This window comes from Pipistrellus hanaki, assembly GCF_964339955.1.
Source record: "Pipistrellus hanaki genome assembly, chromosome: 4".
NCBI lineage: Eukaryota > Metazoa > Chordata > Mammalia > Chiroptera > Vespertilionidae > Pipistrellus > Pipistrellus hanaki.
In genome coordinates this window covers 85592419-85610296 of record NC_140506.1, presented here as the reverse complement: position 1 = coordinate 85610296, position 17878 = coordinate 85592419, and the positions used below count along the sequence as shown (strand labels likewise).

At 52.8% G+C, this 17878-nt stretch overlaps 1 protein-coding gene across 3 annotated transcripts; it reads left to right on the top strand.

Annotated features, from left to right (window-relative positions):
* The first annotated feature begins 2889 nt into the window (after positions 1-2889).
* Positions 2890-16654, top strand: METTL22 (methyltransferase 22, Kin17 lysine). Of its 3 annotated transcripts, none has more exons than XM_084881090.1 (11): positions 2890-2997; positions 3802-3968; positions 5421-5801; positions 8060-8100; positions 8189-8333; positions 10548-10619; positions 12168-12221; positions 13143-13223; positions 13465-13567; positions 14341-14509; positions 16013-16654. In XM_084881090.1, the coding sequence occupies exons 2-11, from the start codon at positions 3863-3865 to the stop codon at positions 16046-16048; spliced, it is 1188 nt and encodes a 395-aa protein (XP_084737216.1). In that variant the 5' UTR covers positions 2890-2997; positions 3802-3862; the 3' UTR covers positions 16049-16654. The 3 variants fall into 3 exon arrangements, with proteins under 3 accessions (XP_084737216.1, XP_084737217.1, XP_084737218.1); XM_084881091.1 differs by having other exon boundaries at positions 2901-3166; XM_084881092.1 differs by lacking the exons at positions 8060-8100; positions 8189-8333 and having other exon boundaries at positions 2919-2997.
* Positions 16655-17878: the final 1224 nt, after the last annotated feature.

Here is a 17878-nt window from a genome sequence, read left to right as displayed (position 1 = left end):
GAAAGTAATATTAACACTCACCATCATAAATTGTACAATTCAGTGCATTTTGTATTTTCACAATGTTATGCAAGCACCACTGAGACCTCTGCCTAGTTCCCAGACATCTTCCTCACCCAAAAGACCATTTCTACCCATTGAGCAGTCACTCTCCACTCCTTCCCCAGCCTCTGGTAGCCATTCATCTGCTTGTTGTCTCCATGGATTTGTCTATTCTGAATATTTTATATGAGTAGAATCATACCGCATGTGGCCTTTTAGGTCTGGCTTGTTTCATTTGGCTTCATGTTTTCAAGGTTCATCCACACTGTAACATGTATCAGGACTTAGTTCCACTTTAGAGCTGAAAAATATTCCATTGCATGGGTTACCACATTCTATTTATCTATTTTTCAGTTGATAGACATTTGGGTTGCTATTTTAGTGTTCTGATAAACATTTGTGTGCTATGGTCTGAATGTTTGTGTCAACCCAAGAGAGCCTCACCAGAACCTGACCGCGCTGGCACCCTAATCTTAGACTTCCCGCCTCTCCAACTGTGAGAAATCAATTCCTATCATCTGTAAACCACGCACAGTCTATGACATTTTGTCAGAGCTGTCCACAGAGACAAAGGCCCATTTGTTTGAGTGCCATTAGCATAGACTATTGTTAGTATTATATTCTTGTCACTATTCATGTCAATGCTCATATTGTCCCACATTTGACTAGTGAAAGCTCTTTTGCACTTTCATTTTTAAGTAAATTTCTAACTATACAAGTAACACATGATGCATCTCTTTAAAAATTAAAACAAAGTCTCTGTGGACCTACCCCTGTCCATCCATGCCCCCTCCCAAGAAGAAAGCATTTTAGTTTGAAGGCATCTTTCCAAACTTTTCTCTGTGCATTTACATAACATGCATGTCCTGACAAAATGCAGTATTTTATGAGGGTTTTTTTTTTTTTCTTCTCTTAAGTAACTGACTAGTGGCCCGGTGTACAAAATTCGTGCATGGGGGATGGAGGGGGAGGGTTGTCCCTCAACCCAGCCTGCACCCTCTCCAATCTGGGTAAACATCCCTCTTGCAATCCAGGACCACTGGCTCCTAACCACTCACCTGCCTGCCTGATCACCCCTAACCACTCTGCCTACTAGCCTTCTCATTCCCTCCCCAACTGCCCGGCCCCCGCCAACCTGATCATCTCCAACTGTCTCCCCCTGCCAGCCTGCTCACCCCCAACTGCCCTCCCTTCCTGACCTGATCACCCCTAATAGCCTATGCCTTAGCCCTGCCACCATGGCTTTGTCCAGAAGGACTCAGAAGGTATCCCGGTCTAATTAGCATATTACCCTTTTATTAATATAGATATTATACAGTATTATGCCACTGTAACTGCTTTCTTTTTAATCTAGCAATACTACTTGGCAAAATTAATGAAATTGGTGAATTCTTTAAAATACACCAGATACTGTCAGATCACCTCAAGAAGTGGGAAAGAGTTGTGCCTGGAACTTTCCACGTGTTATGTCTCACTCATTGGCACATTTCCAAGAAGGTATTATTTTCACAACTTGGAAAATTAGAAAATTACATTTCAGAAGTAAGGTAACTTGCCCGAGTGCCTAGCACATGAAAAGCTCTCCATGATTATGTATTGAACAAGTGAATCTGATCAGTGGCTGAGCTGGGGATCTGAACCACCTGAAGATCGGTTTGATGCCTGTCCACACAAAACCAGGAACCAGGGCAGCAATCTGCAGCTGCTGCTGTGAGAAGCGGACAGATTATAATTGCTGTTTTCAGCAGTTCTAGAGGAGGAGCACTCTCCAAGAGAACAAAATCTTCTAGGGCTGATTTGGGAAAACACATTAGTGCTTGGTAAACACGACATTTGGGAAAGGGGCTGTTTTACATTCCCAAGCTAATAATAATCACCTGACAGCAAATCCCTGCAAGTTGGCAGTTTGTCACACATCTGGCAGTTTGTCCACCTTCCCTTAGTTGCTACATGATGTCATTAGCCCAGGCAGCCATGGTCATGTACACTCCAGCATAAGTGAGTTGGCACCATAACCCTGGCATCTCCAAGCCTTGGAGGACACTCAGAGGGAGAGTTCTAAAAGGGTCTTTTCACTCACAGCTCCACCCGACAGACATTCGGGCACCTGAGTCTGCATCCCAGCTCTGCTAGGCAGAGTCCTGGGGACAACTGAACCAGGACCACAACAGGCTCCCAAGGTGGCCACCCGGCTCTCCGTGTACTGTCCTGAGGAGTTCAGGAAACACGATCTATTTGCTTAAGAAAAATCTGTGTTGCTTGGTCACCCAATAAACACTTCCCACCCCACCGTGTTTTATCAACAGTAACCATGAAATTGATGTTTACCCTCTTTTGTCTTGAAAAGAGAATTACGTTTTAAAATAATTAAGACAGAGGGAGCCTGTGGAGGCGCTGTGTGTGTGCTTCCGCGCAGACATATATTTTATATAAGTGGCCCTACGAGCTTGGAAGTTCACTTTAAGTACAACATATGAATCGGATTTCATTTCCTATTAGACTAATTCAGACTGAGATTCTGCACGAATTAACGAAATAACTACCAGCTATTAACAATGAGTACCAAGAGCAAGGATGATAATAATTAATAACCAGCTGTCATGCTGGCTAACAGCACACGCTCTTAAGCCCTCTTCAAGCCGGAATCAAAGCCTCTCAACTCACTAGCCAGTGACCCCACACGCAGACCGGTTCCCCCCAGGCGGGCGCCCCAGAACACCCAGGCAGGTGAGCACTGCACCGCCCTGGAGCCCAGAACCAGAACTGCAGGTGTCGGCCGGCGGGCCCCGTGCGCAGGCGCAGCACGAACAGGTGGGCGTGGTCAGGGGCCGGGCGGCCCCCACGCACGCAGAGGGGGCGGGGCCGCGCCTGCGCAGGCCGCCTGCGATGGCGGCCGTCTGAGCCCCGCAGCGGCAGGGTCGGGTGGGACTCCAGGCTGCGGCCTGGCCCGAGCCGGTAAGCCTGCGGGGAGGTGGCGGGGCGAGGTCAGGTGCGGGGGTCTCCTGGCACCAAGTCCTGTCTTGAAACCCTCCCTCGGCCCTGAAGCCCAACTCCTCGCTCTCAGCCAAGAATCGATAGAGCGAGCACGTGACTAAATGTTGATCATTGAATCACTAAGCAGTGGGTACGTGCTTTCATGCCATACCCTCAACTTATTTGTCTGTTTAAAAATCTTCATAATAGCCGAAACCGGTTTGGCTCAGTGGATAGAGCCTCGGCCTGTGGACTGAAGGGTCCCGGGTTCGATTCCGGTCAAGGGCATGTACTTTGGTTACAGGCACAACCCAGGAGGGGGTGTGCAGGAGGCAGCTGATCTATGTTTCTAATTCTCTATCCCTCTCCCTTCCTCTCAGTAAAAAAATCAATAAAATATATTTTAAAAGAAATCTTCATAATAATAAAGTTGGAAGAAATTAAAAGGGAAAGGAAACTTTATGCCAAACGTAAGAGATTACCACGAAAATGAACACAGGTGCAAACAAAATAACACAATTCTAGGCGGATTCTTTTCCCTTTGCCCAGGCTCGGGGACTCCCTGGGACCAGACTCCTGTCCCCATCCCAGAACGGTGCAGAGCCCGGTAAAGGGGAGAGCTCCCAGCTAGTTTTCTTTAGGAAAAATTAAAAGAAGGAAAGAGGAAAGCGCTTCCCCCAGGTGACACTGAGCTGCTACCCACCTGGCTGGGCGGGCTTAGTCTATGCTGCCTTCCCCTCGCCTCCCAGGGGCCTGCTGTCCTGAGAGCCTGTTGTCCACTCTCAGGTGCTGCTCTTTTGTAATCAGAGTGGAGCCGGGGTCTTGGTAGCTGGTTTCCACCCTGACCATGGACGAGGTCACCTTCAGAAGTGACACGGTGCTCTCCGACGTCCATCTCTACACCCCCAACCAGAGACACCTCATGGTGCGGCTGAACAGCATGGGGCAGCCCGGTAAGGTCCTGCCTGGTGTGTGTGTGTGGAGGGGCCTGGCACCCTGAGGACCCCAGTTTGTTTTCTCGTACTCATTTTGGGGGGGAAAGATTGGGAAGACTGGATGAACTATGACCATCACACCATGAAGTGCTTTCTTTCCCAGAGTAAACTGCTTTACTGAGCACCCGCTGTGGGCCAGGCAAAAGTGAATGGGCCGAGCTCTGCCTGGAGTCCACCCGGGAGACAGGGCCCTGCTCCTGGGCACTGCCCTCCATCCCCTCTGGCCCTACCCCAGTCCAGCACTCTTCATCCCTGGCTGGCTGCTTCTAGCTCCTCCCCCCGGGGCTCCCTGGCTTTTCCCCTGAACTCTCCCCCACTCATCTCCCCAGAGGCCAAGGGGGTCTCTTGGAAATGTGGATCACATCGCTGCCCTGATTTAGACCTCCAGTGGCTTCCCCTGGCTCTTAGAGTAAAAGCAGGCTCCTTGGTATCTCTGCAAGGCCCAGTTCACTGAGCCCCTGCCTGTGGGTCCACACTTATTTCCCTCTCTGTTACTGCTCTGTGGCCCCTTTGTACCCCTTTCTGCCCCTGACACATCGCACACACCTGCCTTCCTCAATGCGTTTGCTTTTGCTGTTCCCTCTGCCCAGAACATTCTTTCCTCTTAGCCCTGACTCCCCAGATGTCATGTCAGACAGACCCTCTCTGGCCACCCTTCCCAGCTCCAATCACTGTGTAATTAGCTTGTGAGTCTGTGGTGTGACTTAAGAACTTTCCCTTTCCTCGTGTCTCATTTTGGATTCCTGGAATCCGGAAACTGAGGCTCAGAATAGATACGTGATTTGCCCAGGGGCCCAGGGTCAAGCAGCCTGGGTGATGGAGGACTCCAGCCGAGGACTGTCCACTCAGGTCCTTGTGCCTCCCGCCTCCAGCCCACCTTTCCTGACACACACATCCTCTTCCTGAAACGTGTCCCAGTGACTTTCTGGCCACCAGACGGTGAGAAACACTTGGTATCCTTGTCCCATCCTCCAGACCTTAAGTGGAAGAGGGTAGTGAGCAGGGCATCCGCTTAGGAGTCTTGCAGACCAGGTGTGAGTCTTGCCTCAGCCTCAGCCACACCTCAGCTGTGTGGCCTTGTGGGCTCGCTTGACTTCTCAGCCTCAGTTTCCATGTCTCTTAGATGGTGCCATTACTGCTGTCTTCATAGCCACTGTGAGCATTAAGTGAGATAATGGGGGCAGAGTGCCTACCTTGTCCATGCTCATCACATGTAGCTGTCCTCTGTGGTGGTTTCGGCTGCTGTGTGTCCCCAGTGTCGTGGCTGAATCAAACGGGCCTTTTCCACTGGCATTTGTATGCCTCCACCTGGCCTTTACAAGGAAATCCAAGTTTCTTTCTAGAAATCAAGCTTCCTGAAAGGAGAGGAAGGGAGAAAGAAGTAGTCTCCTTTTGTGCTTTGTCTTCCAGTTTTTCTGTCCCAGTTCAAGCTTTTGTGGACCCAGGACTCTCAGACAGACTCGGGGCCTATGGGAGGTGATCATAGAGATGTTCCCATAGAGGAGACTCCTGCTCGGACAGGCAGCACCGGGTCCCCTCCCGGGAGTGGCCAGAGTGCTGCAGGTTTTCCTCTCCAGGCCAGTGTCCACGCCACTGGACAGGAAGGGCCTGGAGCTCAGCTGGACGAGGATGGCGATTTGGACGTTGTGAGAAGACCACGAGCTGCCTCCGACCCCGACCCTGTACGGCCTCCGAGAGACAAGGTACATCCCATGATTCTAGCGCAGGAAGAAGAGGACATCCTGGGAGACGAAGTGCAGGAGAGCAGCACCCACAATGTCATCAAAATAGGTAAATGAAGGGCTTGCTCCTCTGCCACCACAGCGGCACCACAGTATGGATCGGGTCACATGTCTGCGGCTGGCTCTGTTCAGGCCCGGGCCAGGGAATTGTAGCATTAGCCATCACCTCCTTCAGGAAGCCCTCGGCTTCTGCCTCCCACATTGATGTTCTGACGCAGCTGGCATGCTGGTGGTGTGGGAGCCATGAGAGATTTTGGAGATGGAGTGTGGCACAGGGGCAGGAAGGTAGATCCAGGATTAATCTGGAGGAGTTTGGGCCAGTCAGATGGACCGGGAGTGGGGAACGGGGAGCTGGGAGCCAGGTGGGGAAGGAGAGGTGACAGAAGCAGGAGACATGGGTCCAGAAAGAGGCTTTACTTCAGGCATGGGGTGGAGCAGAGGGCTTTGGTGACGCCAGGATTTCAGATCCCTGGAAGTGCCAGGATCTTTATGGATCCGGGCAGGAATGAGCCAGTGCTTGTTAGACACCTGTTGTGTTCTGATATTTTACCTACATCACCTCAGCCGCTCTGAGGGGAGTACGGATGAGGAAGTGACAAGCCCAAGGCCACGGTGTTTGGCAGTGAATCCATGTGATCTGTCTCCACAGCCAGGACTCTTGTCACTCCCAGCGCTGCTCATTTTGGGGAGAGGAGCTCTGGTTTGAGTCTGTTCATTGAGATCCAGAGTCCCTGATGGTGCTTGAGGACCCAAATAAACCTGGGCATGGTTGGGGGCAGACGGACAGACAGACTAGCAGCTCTGACAGCCACCTGCCCACATGTTAACAGTCCGTTATTGAATGCCTGCTGGCACCGAGAAGGCTGGTCACAGCAAGTCCAGACACGGAGTTCATGCCAGTACTGTGTGTCCTGTGCATTACCTCTGGTCCTCGCAGCCTTTCCAAGGATGAATATTCCCGTTTCACAGAGGATGGAACTGAGGCTCAGAGACATCAAACTTGTCTGAGTCATAATTCATACCCAGGTCTGTCTGATGCCGCAGCCTGTGTTCTTACCCACGTTATGCGATCAAAACATTGCAAATTTTTGTTTGGGGCGGGGGGTGATGCGGGCTCATTGGCTCATTTCACTCTCAGTCCTCACTTGGCCTTCCTGCAGGGGGTTGGGGCGTGGTCAGGGGAAGAGAAGCAGACTCAGTTATTTCCTAAGTGTTTGGCCTCTGGTGTGCATGTGTTTAGTGTTCTGGGAGCTTACCATCCTGCAAGCAAAAAATCAGGTCTCACAGGAAGGGGCTGGTGTGTGGCCTGCTCCCCACCCACCCTTCGCCCTGCCTCCCGGGGCCAAAAGTTCACCTTTCTTTTTATTATTATTATTATATTTTTATTTCAGAGAGGAAGGGAGAGAGAGATAGAAACATCAGTGTCTTTATCTGTAAATCGGGTTGGTGATAACTACGCACAGGGCCGTTGTGAGGGTCACATAAAATCCCCTGCCCCAGCCCCAGCCCTGGCTCAGGGGAGGCATCCGTCCTGAGGGACTCCTCGGGTAGGCCTTCCTGGGGGGAACATCACCCACGCTCCTTCCGGCCTGGCTGTCTCCTCCCCTTGGTCCTGAGCCTGGGGTTTGACTCTTGCACGTCCAGTAAGCATGCGAAGCTACCCTGCTGTTCATGTGTTGTGTGTTTAAATGTGATAGCCATCACCATCCCGCTTAAAAATATAAGAGCCAGTTCTTATTTAGCAGCAAACATGTTTGCCATCATTCCTTTTTCTCCTTGGTCTCATATTTCTATTCTCTGCCCCAACTGCCACCACCAGATTTTACCCTGACATATTTTGTGCTTGTGGTTACTTCTTATATCCTTCTCTTCACACAGAAAAGAATGTAAAACTCAAAGCTTATTTTGTTAATTTCTCATGTGGTTCTAAGTGTAAGGAAATAAGCTGTGATTATTATAAGCATACACTTAATTAAAACAACATTAAGGCGACAATTCTAGTAAACAGTTATTAAACATAAAAAGTGGAGTGTTGGTGTGTGTGATTAGGTTGAGCCAAGACCGATTGTGACCTGGTCCTCAGGCTGGGGTTCCATCTCTCTGAGAGGGGGCCCTGGTGCCTAGATTGAGAGCGATGCTCAGATATCCCTCTCAGCTGGTGGCTCAGCTTGTGTTTCTGCTGCTCTCTAGGTGCCCGACCCCAGTGCCCATCCCACCACGTGTGCAGCTTGCCATGCTCTTCCTCTGTGTTGTGTCCATCCCCATTTTCACAGCGGCCCTTTCTCTTTTGATTTCCATCCTGTGTAGAACACACCATGGCCACGCCCCTGGAGGATGTTGGCAAGCAGGTGGGTAGGTCCTATCCACTTCCTGTGGCCCTGAAGGGTCTCTCCGGAGCCTCACGTCACCTGTCGTTCCTTGTCCATGTCCCTCCAGGTGTGGCGGGGTGCCCTGTTCCTGGCTGACTATATCCTGTTCCAACGGGACCTCTTCCAGGGACGCACCGTGCTAGAGCTCGGGGCGGGCACGGGGTTCACCAGCATCATTGCAGGCACCGTGGCACAGACTGTGTATTGTACAGGTAATACCCACTGCCTCAGCCTGACGGGAAGCCATCTCTTCACAAAGCGTGTACTGACTGTAAAAAAGTGAGAGTGATGCCCTAGTCAGTAAAGGGTCTCCAGTTCAAATCTGGTCAAACATACCTCGGCTGCAAGCTCAGTCACCAGCCCCAGTCAGGGTACATGTGGGAGGCAACCAGTTGATGTGTCTCTCGTTTTCCTTTTGCTGGGCATTTTGGTTGTCCCCGTGATATTTTTGTTTGTTTTGCATCTGTCAGTTACACTGCAATGAGCACCTTTGTTCATTGTTAGACTAGATTCCTATGGCACAATTGTGCCCTTTCTTAAGCTTTTGATACATGTTGCCAATTGCTTTTTTTTTTTTTTTTTTTACTTTTTAATTTTGAAATAACATTAGACTCACACAGAAGTTGCTAAAATATTACAGCAAGTGCCATGCACCCTTCACCAGCTCCCTTCAATAATAACATCTTACATAACCTAGTTGCTGAAAACCAGCAAATTGACATGAGTAACTGTCTGCTACACTCCTGACATGCCCAGCCTGCTCTTGTAGAGAGTGTTAGCAGTTATAAGACAGTGCTAGCTCATCGGGTAAGTACTACCCTTAATGTCTACTAGTTGAAAACGGTGCCTGCTGAGGTGGTTTGCCTTTCATTGGTTCCTGGGTCCCATTTTCATGGGCTGCATCTCTTGCTCCTGAGACAGAGAAGAGGAAGCTAGGGATGGTCTGTGATTTGGGCATGCTTTTCGGATATCCTAAGTCAACCGAGTCAGAAGTGTGCAGGCAGCCACCCTGTTTGAGGCTCCTTGACGCGTCCATGCAGATTGCCAGTGAGCACTTCTCAGAGTCACACCTAATGCAATACCCAGAGCTGTGTTCTCATAGCTGGTGCCTCATAGCAGGATGTAATCAAGGTGACTTATCCCTGAGAGGGATTTACCACCATGAAGAAGAGAGCGTGCCCGGGGATGGCACCTTAAGAGTTAATAAAACCTTCCGTGTACAGCAGGACCTGCTCCTCACTTCACAGTGAGTGGCCCTGGGCATGTTACCATCCCTTTGTCCAAATGGGCAGACTGAGGCTAAGGTCAAAGAGCTGGCCAAGGTCATATGCTGTAAGGGGTGGGGGAACAACCCCAGGGCTCCAGGGTCCCATCCCACTCAGCCAGAGCTGCTCCTTTCTTTCATATGTTAGAGTCCCTCACGAGATCTGTTTGGACAAAAACTATCAGAGGGTTAAAAACTTCTGAACCAGTTTTGTGCTGTCAGGCACACACCATCAATATCCTATCCTCTCCACCCGGTGGCCCGGAGCATGGGCAGGTATGTGCCCTCGGAGAGCTGAGAGCTCTTCCCTTTACTGGACTCTGCACAGTCCTGGGAGAGAGACAGTAGTCTGGTCCCAGGGAGTCTGCAGTGGGCGGGATGGGGCGTCACAGCCACAGTGGCCAGGCAGGTGTCCTTAACAAGACTTTGTACCTTCCACACACATGTTTGAATTGGAAAGTAACTTTTTTGGCACAGCACTACACACATACCCCTCAGCCTCACTTACATACATACACACACACACACACACACACACACACACCATCCTGCATCTCAGTCCTGCTGAAATGATAGGAAACCCCACCTGGTCAGAGTAGCAGGCGGCTGGCGAAGGATGCCATGGCAGTGGCAGTGAATCGTGCACAGGAGAGCTGCCTCCAGCCTGTTTGAATTTGCTCTGTGTATCCATTAATCACATCCAAACACCCTTCTAACTCTGGTCGGTTTTCTGGGGTGTCAAAGAGTGAGCCCAGACTTGGGAGTCAGAGACACCTAGGTTCAAATCCCAGCCCTTGTTCTTACTAGTGGCCTGACCTTGCTCAGGTCTTTATCTGTGAGAAAGGAGCCGGGATACCGGCTAGTGGGTGGTTAGAAACACTTAGCGTGGCTGTGGGATGTGCTGGGCAGGTGTCAGAAACTAGAGAAGGGGAGCTCACCCTTCCCTCTGGCGTGTAGAGTCTGTCTCCACCAGGACAACGTCTATTACTTAAAGGAAATTAAGGTACCGAGTTAATTTGGGCAGTAAAGCACACAGGAGACATTTAGCCTCGGTGTTGCACGTTCTGTAGTCAGGCTGTTGATATCAGCTCTCCAGGCAACAACACGGAAATAAAACATCATTGTGGCCGGTGCTTGACGGCAGGTCCTTCTGTCGTTCCAGATGTCGGTGCGGACCTCTTGGCCACGTGCCAGCGAAACGTTGTCCTCAACAGCCACCTGACTGCCTCTGGAGGTGAGGCCCAGCCTGGGAGGGAGGTGTCCCTGTTTGGCAAGTGGGACAAACACCCAGGACTCTGACCTGGGAGACGGGCTTCCGCATGCTTCCCTCTACACCCCGGTGAATGCAGGGAGCAGAGCCTTCTAGTTTCACGTAGTTTCAGATCCTAGATGACTGTCCCTGCAGCACCTCCTTCCCACGCCCATGCCCCATCCAGCATCAGCCTCTCCCTCCTGCACGTTACAGGGGCCCCTCCCTCCTGACCCAGCTCCTTGTCTGACCCGGCCAAGCTGTCCTCCATGTAGCATCCAGAGTGACCTTTCTGGATGAAGCCTGACCTCTTCAAGGGGTAAACTTTGAGCTCTTTCTCTGGCTCCCAAACCGCCTGGTCCTCCCCTGCTGCCTCTCCTGCCTCCTCTCTTGATGGTCCCACTCCAGCCCTGCATTCAGTGAGCGAAGGACCCATTTCAAACGCCCCTCCCTCTGTTGGAATGTCACCCCTGCCAGCTCCACACCACCTGCGAGAATAAGCTTGCAAGGTACATGCCAGCAGCCAACTCCTCACTGGACTGCCTATGCAGACCTTCGTCCTCTGAGCAGCCTGAGGTCCTTTTCAAGATTCAGATCGGGTCATTCCAGCTGCCAGCCTTTTATAGGTTTCCCGATGCCCTCCGAGTACAGACCGAATTTGTTTGCTTGTCTGAGATCTGCAGGATCTGGCCTTACCTGTCTATAGCCCCTCCCACCCAGCGGTTCCTCCAGCCAAGTCTCCCTGGCCTTGTTGGAGGTTCCCCTCGCCTGAGGCCTGCGCACTTGCTGCTCCCTCTGCCTGGAATGGTCTTCTCTTCCTCCATCAGTTCCTAATTATGCTCCGAGCTCCAGATGAGATCACAGACACTCATGACACCTCGGACCATTGCATTTGACATTTGTTGATGTGACTGGTTGATTTGTGTCTGCCATCCCGTTAGACCACGTGCTTCATGAGGGCAGGGGCCCTGTCTGTGATCCCCACCACTGTGGTGTTTGTTTAGTGCCCGGTGTACGGTAACCAGTCAGCAGGGCGAAGGACGAAGCAGGCATGATTGCCTTTGGGCCTTCCCCAACACCCTGTCCGACGAGAGCCCCTCTTTCCTCCTGGGCACCTGCACATCCCTTTAACATTGCCCTGACCCCCTCCCTGCCTTGTCCGTGTCTGCTAACGCGCCAGTCTTCTCAGCTGCGGGTCCCCAGGGACAGGCATGTGTCTCATAAATCTTGGTATTCCTTATGTCTGGTATGGGACCTAATACTCAGCACTCAAAAAATGCTGGATGGATGGAAGGAAGGAAAACAGGAGATATATATATATATATATATATATATATATATATATATAGCATCCAGAGTGACCTTTCTAGATGAAGATATATATGGAAGAGTGGGAAGATGGATGGATAGGAAGGAGGGAAGGAGGATAAAGGAGGTGAGAGGATGGATGGATGGATGGGTTTTTGGTGTACAGTGTAAATGTTTCTCCTTTTTCCTAATTGCAGAGCTTGGCAAGTTCTGTTTGTTTTACAGGCAGAGGAGTTAAGGTCAGAGAACTGGACTGGCTGAAAGACGACCTCTGCACAGGTGCGTGTCTTCCTCTCATGTCCCATTTGATTCAGTGGTTCCTGGTAATATCTCAAGGCCAGTGGTCCTGTGACCTTGACTGACAGCAGATCCAGGCTGCTGCCACAGTCCAGAGCTCACAGGAAGTTCCCTTCATTGGCTGAAAGTGACAGGTGATATTCATGGGCACCTGCTGTATGCCAGGCACCTTCCATTCATGGTATTCAGACTCCACAGTGTCACTGCAGCAGGTGTGAACCCTTGAGCAATGAGTGGAGACCCGTGCTCGGGGTGAGTTCCCACCCAGGGGATCAGGTGTGAACCATGTCTCCGACTCCAGGGCTCCCACAGCAGGGAGCCAGCCATATGGCCTCAGGGCTCTGGGTGAGGGTTTTCTGAATTCCTTATACAAACTGTTTCAGACCTCTAGGCTTGCTCTTTCTTTGGACGAAAACTTTTCCCTGTAAGACGTCAGGCAGGGAAAATCATTGCTTGTGGAGTACCTGTCACCTACCAAGCACATGGCATACCTTAGGTCCTGTCCCCTCTCAGCCATCCTCTGAGAGAGCCGTCTCAGTGGACCCTGAAACAAGAGGTGAAGCCCTTTCTCAGGGTCACATAGTGAACATGGGTTGAGAGCCAGGGACACGGGACGGGTCATGTTTGCACAGGCTGCGGGCAGGGGAGAGGCTGAGGCCTAGTCTTCCCGTCCCCACTCACTGCGCTGCCCCGTTCGGGAGGGCACCTCTCTCACTGTGGGTCCCGCATAGGCAGCCGTGTCCCTGAAGCCGGGGTGCTGGGACTCGGGGCTGCCTGGCAGTGCCTGCTGCCCCGAGTGGCCCAAACCCCATTTCTTCTGCAGCCTCTCAGTCTGTCTCTCAGTGAGAGCTGGTGGCCAGAGATAGGAGAGAGCACAAAACACCCTTTCTCCTTTTCTCCTAGACCCGGAGGTCCCCTTCAGCTGGTCGGAAGAGGACATCTCCGACCTATACGGCCACACCACCGTACTGCTCGCGGCCGAAGGTGAGAACGCCGGCCCTTCACAGCCAGTGTCACTGTCACAGAGCCACGCAGCATCCCGCCGCTCGGCGTCCTCTCTGTCTGGAGCACCTCCCCGGGACGTCCCCAGGTCTCCGTGCAGGGTGAATCCTGAGAACCGATGCTCCGGTTCATCAGGACTCGTCCGTGGTGGCCTGGGTACTCTGAGGAACAGATCTCTCTGGTATTCGCATTTTTCCCCCAATGCCCGCTTTCTTCCCTGCAGTGGTCTACGACGACGACCTAACTGATGCTCTGTTTAAAACTCTCTTCCGACTCGCTCACAAGTTGAAAAACGCCTGCACAGCCATTCTCTCTGTGGAGAAGAGGTGAGCTCCATGCCAGATGAGCAGGAGGGGAGAGGGTAGAGGGAGGGCGGAGGTGCTGGCATTCCGAGAGCCAGGCTCGCCATCTATACACGTCACAGTCAGGGTCCTTATTACCGCTCACTTAGTCAGCATCTACTGCATGCCCTGCACGCTTCGTGTCACCCACACACCAGCCCACCTGTGTGTAGGCACTGCCCACCCATTTCTCAGGTGAGGAGAGGAAGTCTGAGTGACATCAGGGAACCTTCCTGGCCACAGCTGGTCAGTGTGTGGTCGAGGGCTTGAACATACTAGTAGGCTGTGCACCAGAGCCGAGGCACGTGGCCGCCGCACTGTCGAGGGCCTTTGCTCTTTCTGAGCCTTCCCTCCGGGCCACCATCTGTCTCCTCGGGCCCTCAGGCCTCTGTCCTCTCGCTGATGCAGACACACCCCTCCAGGACATTCTGCTGGAAGCGCCTGAACTGCTCGGGCTCCTGCTGACGCAGCGTCCATCTCGTGACAGGTCAGGGCTACACTCTGCACAGCTCTCTGTGAGCCCTATGCTAGGCCACCTTGGGCACGTGCCTTCAGCTCTGAAGCTGTCTCCACAGCTGTAAAGTGGAGGTGGTAGCCGTGTCCACCTCCCCGGCCGCCCTGCAGACCTCGGCAGGCAGCACACAGATGCTCAGCACACAGTGGGCACTCCGGGAAAACCCGCCCCAGGAAGGCCCACAGCGAGGGGACGCCCGAGCCTTCCCAGTGGGGACAGCAGTGTGTGGGCTGCTTGTTTGCAGGCTGAACTTCACGCTGAGCCACCTGGATGTCACCTGCGAGGCCTACGACCACTTCCGCGCCTGCCTGCGGCAGCTGGAGCAGCTCCGGGACGGCCAGCTGCACTTCACGGTGGAGCCGGTGGAAGCCGCCTTCCCTCAGCGCCTGGAGTATGAGCGCATCCGGCAGCTGGTGGGTGCTCTGGGGGGCGCTGGGGAGTCGGCAACGCGCTCTCTTTAAGGAAGCCTGTGAGGGGCTCTCCCGTTCCTAAGAGTCACGTGTGCAGGGTGGGCCTGCAGGTGAATGTCACCTTACGGCGCAGTCCTTCCTGTGGGCCGCTGGGGCTCAGCGGTGGGAGCCACTCGGTTGGGTTGAAGATCTTGGTGCAGGGACTTCCGGTGCTGATGGTGGCACCTTCACAGGGGAAATGTGCCAGCCTTGCGGACCAGGCAGGCTTGTGTGGTGACCGATGACCTTCTGACCCCACAATGGGGTCCCACCATATCAGGCTTCTTAGTAATCATCCCGATGACATCATCCCTGCCTCAGTTAATGTCACGGTGAGTCACCCAGTCGGAGCATCAGAGCTGGGGCTTAAGCCTATAGCCACTGACCTCTGTTACTGTTTCTAAGCCCAGCACTTGGAGAAAACTTGAAAATCCTGTAACGTTACCAGGAGCAGGATTCACAGGCGTCCAAAGCTCCAGAATTCACGTCTTTTGTTCGTTACCTTCGGGCTGTGGCCTCCCTTTCGCTGGGTCTGGAGACCCGAGCCTTGTTCTGAGGAGGAAAGGGGAGGAGGAGGCCCTCTCCCCCACACTCCTGTCCTGTCCCCAAAGCAAGCACAGCTCTGCATCAGCGTGGTTTCCATGAGCGAGGAGGTGTGCGTGTGACGAGCTGTTGACTCGGCTCTGAGTCCTGGTGGCCTTGTGGCTGAGTGCTGTCCAGTGTCCCATCCTCAGCAGCCCTGCTCAGGCCTGTGGCCTCTTTCATGGGGTCAGTCCCTCTCATATTTGGCCTTTCTCTTTTCCTGCTGCCTTCTATTTTTCCCAGCATTCCTGTCTTTTCAAGGAACCCTGCCTCATGATGTGCCTGAAGTAAGGTGGCTCATTTGGGTCATGTGCTTCAGGCTCAATTTGCTCTAAGACCCACGTGTTCATCTTTCTGGCAGCCCAGGCTATTCGCAGAGCTTTTCTGCAACAGCATATTTCAGATGCACCCTGTTAGTCCTCCCCGTCCAGTTCCCACCTCTCTCTACTGCTCCACTGCCTCTGGGCAGCCTCCCTGCCCCTTAGCCTTGCTGCTTGTCAGCCTCCCGGTAGACAGCAAACAGGACATGGAGCTCCCACTGAGAACATGGTGTGGTGTTGTACCTTCTCCACCTGCAGCCACGGTACAGGGCACTAAAGACCTGCCCAGGTGGAGAAGTTGTGGCGGCTTGCTGCCCTTTCCTGGTTCCTATTGCCCGTGTGGCATCTGATGCCTCCTGGACTGCGGGGACCTACCCATCGCATCTCCACAGTGAAGCAGAGAACAGCCCAGGCACAGAGACGTGGGGAAGGGCCCGCTCCCGCAGCAGCTGGCCTGCTGCCCCTGGCACACGTGTTGTTTGTTCTTTGCTAATGATGTCCCTTATGAGATTGGGAAGCCGCCTCGGGGCATCTGGGGAATCTCGTCTTTCTCTGTTTGCTGCAGGAGCTGTGGAAGATCTTTGTGGAACCAGGAACGTGACCCATCGTGTCCGACAGCGCAGTTCCTCTGCTATTCTGATAGGCTCTAATAAAGTCAGAGGCTCCCAGAGGGGTGGGCTCGAGATTCCAGATGGTAGCTTTTTTTTTTTTAGAGGGAGAGAGAAAGAGACACATCGATGTGAGAGCAAAACATCAATCGGCTGCCTCCTGCACTCCCCCTATGGGGGATTGAGCCCGCAACCTGGCATGTGCCCTGGCTAGGAATCAGACCAGCAAGGTTTCGGTGCACAGGATGACTCCCAACCAACTGAGCCACACCGGCCAGGGTGAGGTGTTAGCAGTTTTGAAACGTGGCAAATGCACCTTATGTGATGCCGGGTAGTCATCTGGAGTCGGTTGTTCCTCCCAGAGAAGGTCGCTGCTCCGCCGGAAGTCCATTCACGTGTGCTTTCAGGCTGCTGTAATGGTTGCAGGATGTTTCAAGAGCTGCTGGGTCACGTTGGGCAAATGTTCTCAACTTGATTCCACTCGCACTTCCCTTGGGGCGGGCACCCAGGGCTGAGCCAGTCGTCTTCCACGATCCCCTCTGCTGCTTACAAATGTGTTTAATATGTCGCTGCAATTACTGTAATAACACCGCGCATAGGGAGACTCCGAAGCCTCATTTCCTTCATGGCTGCGGCACCCGTCCCTGTCCCTCCCTCTGCGGGGAGGAGGTTGGCACTGAACTCTCCTGGCAAGTGGAGCCTGAGCCTTTGTCTTCTGTTTTAACCCTTTATAACCAAAACACATGTGTCTGTCTGGTTATCCTTCGTTTGTGCCTCTCCCATTTCCACTCCGCCCTGTCACTCTGTACCCCTGTCTCTCTGTCCTTTCCAATCTGGGGCCCATCTTCCCACTGCCCTTGGCTCTGCCTGCAGCACCCCTTCCCCTGGCTGGCTTCTCCTGCACATTTTCCTCCAGGGCCCCGCATGGCCCCTCCCCACCCGCCCCTCATTGCCCAGACCTCCTGGCTTCTCTCCACCCCTCCAGCTGCAGCTGTCCCTGCCCAGGCTCACCTCTCCCCAAGCACCCATACTCGGTTCTCAGACCCATCACACTGCAGTCAGTGGCTTATCCACACACCGGGGTTCAGGCAGTTGCGAGTATTATTTCATCTTTGCAGCAACTCTAGGTCAGCAGCCTGGCTATACCCAAACTGGGGGGGGGGGAGGGGGGGGGGGAATCTCCATGAGGTCAAGTATCCTGTTAGTCTTAATAGCAATATATTCCTGGCCTAGACTAGGTATTGGACACATGTTGGTATGACTAGTATGAATTATTGCTAGGACAGTGTTTCCCGTTGCAGGCTCCAGGGCTATTTGGTCATGTTTGCAAACACTTCTGTTCGTTACAACTCGAGGAGGTGGGTGCTACTGACCAGGGGCTCTGCTAAACGTGAGTGCACAGGACAGCTCCCCCTAAGACTCAGAATGATCCAGCCCCAGACGTTAACAGTGCTGAGGCTGATAAACCCTGACCTGCAATAGGACAATTCGCTACTTGAGGAAAGAAAAATGGATCTCCACCAAACCTGCAGTGAAGGTGATATAGGAGAACGAATCTCACCCCGCCCCTCCAGGAGTGGGAAGACAATCTACACACACTAGCTCTAAATCTTATAAAGACCCTAAAAGGCAGAGGTGATTCCCATAATGAGAAATCTGAAGCTCAGAAAGGTTAAGCCACTTGCTCAACCTCACACAGCTACCAGGTGGCAGAGTCAAGCTCAGAGCCCGCGCCCAGCTGATTCCGATGGCCATGCTCTTTTCACATACCCACAGCAGCAGCGGTGGGGCCGACTGGGAGCTTGTAGAACAGCAGCAGCCCG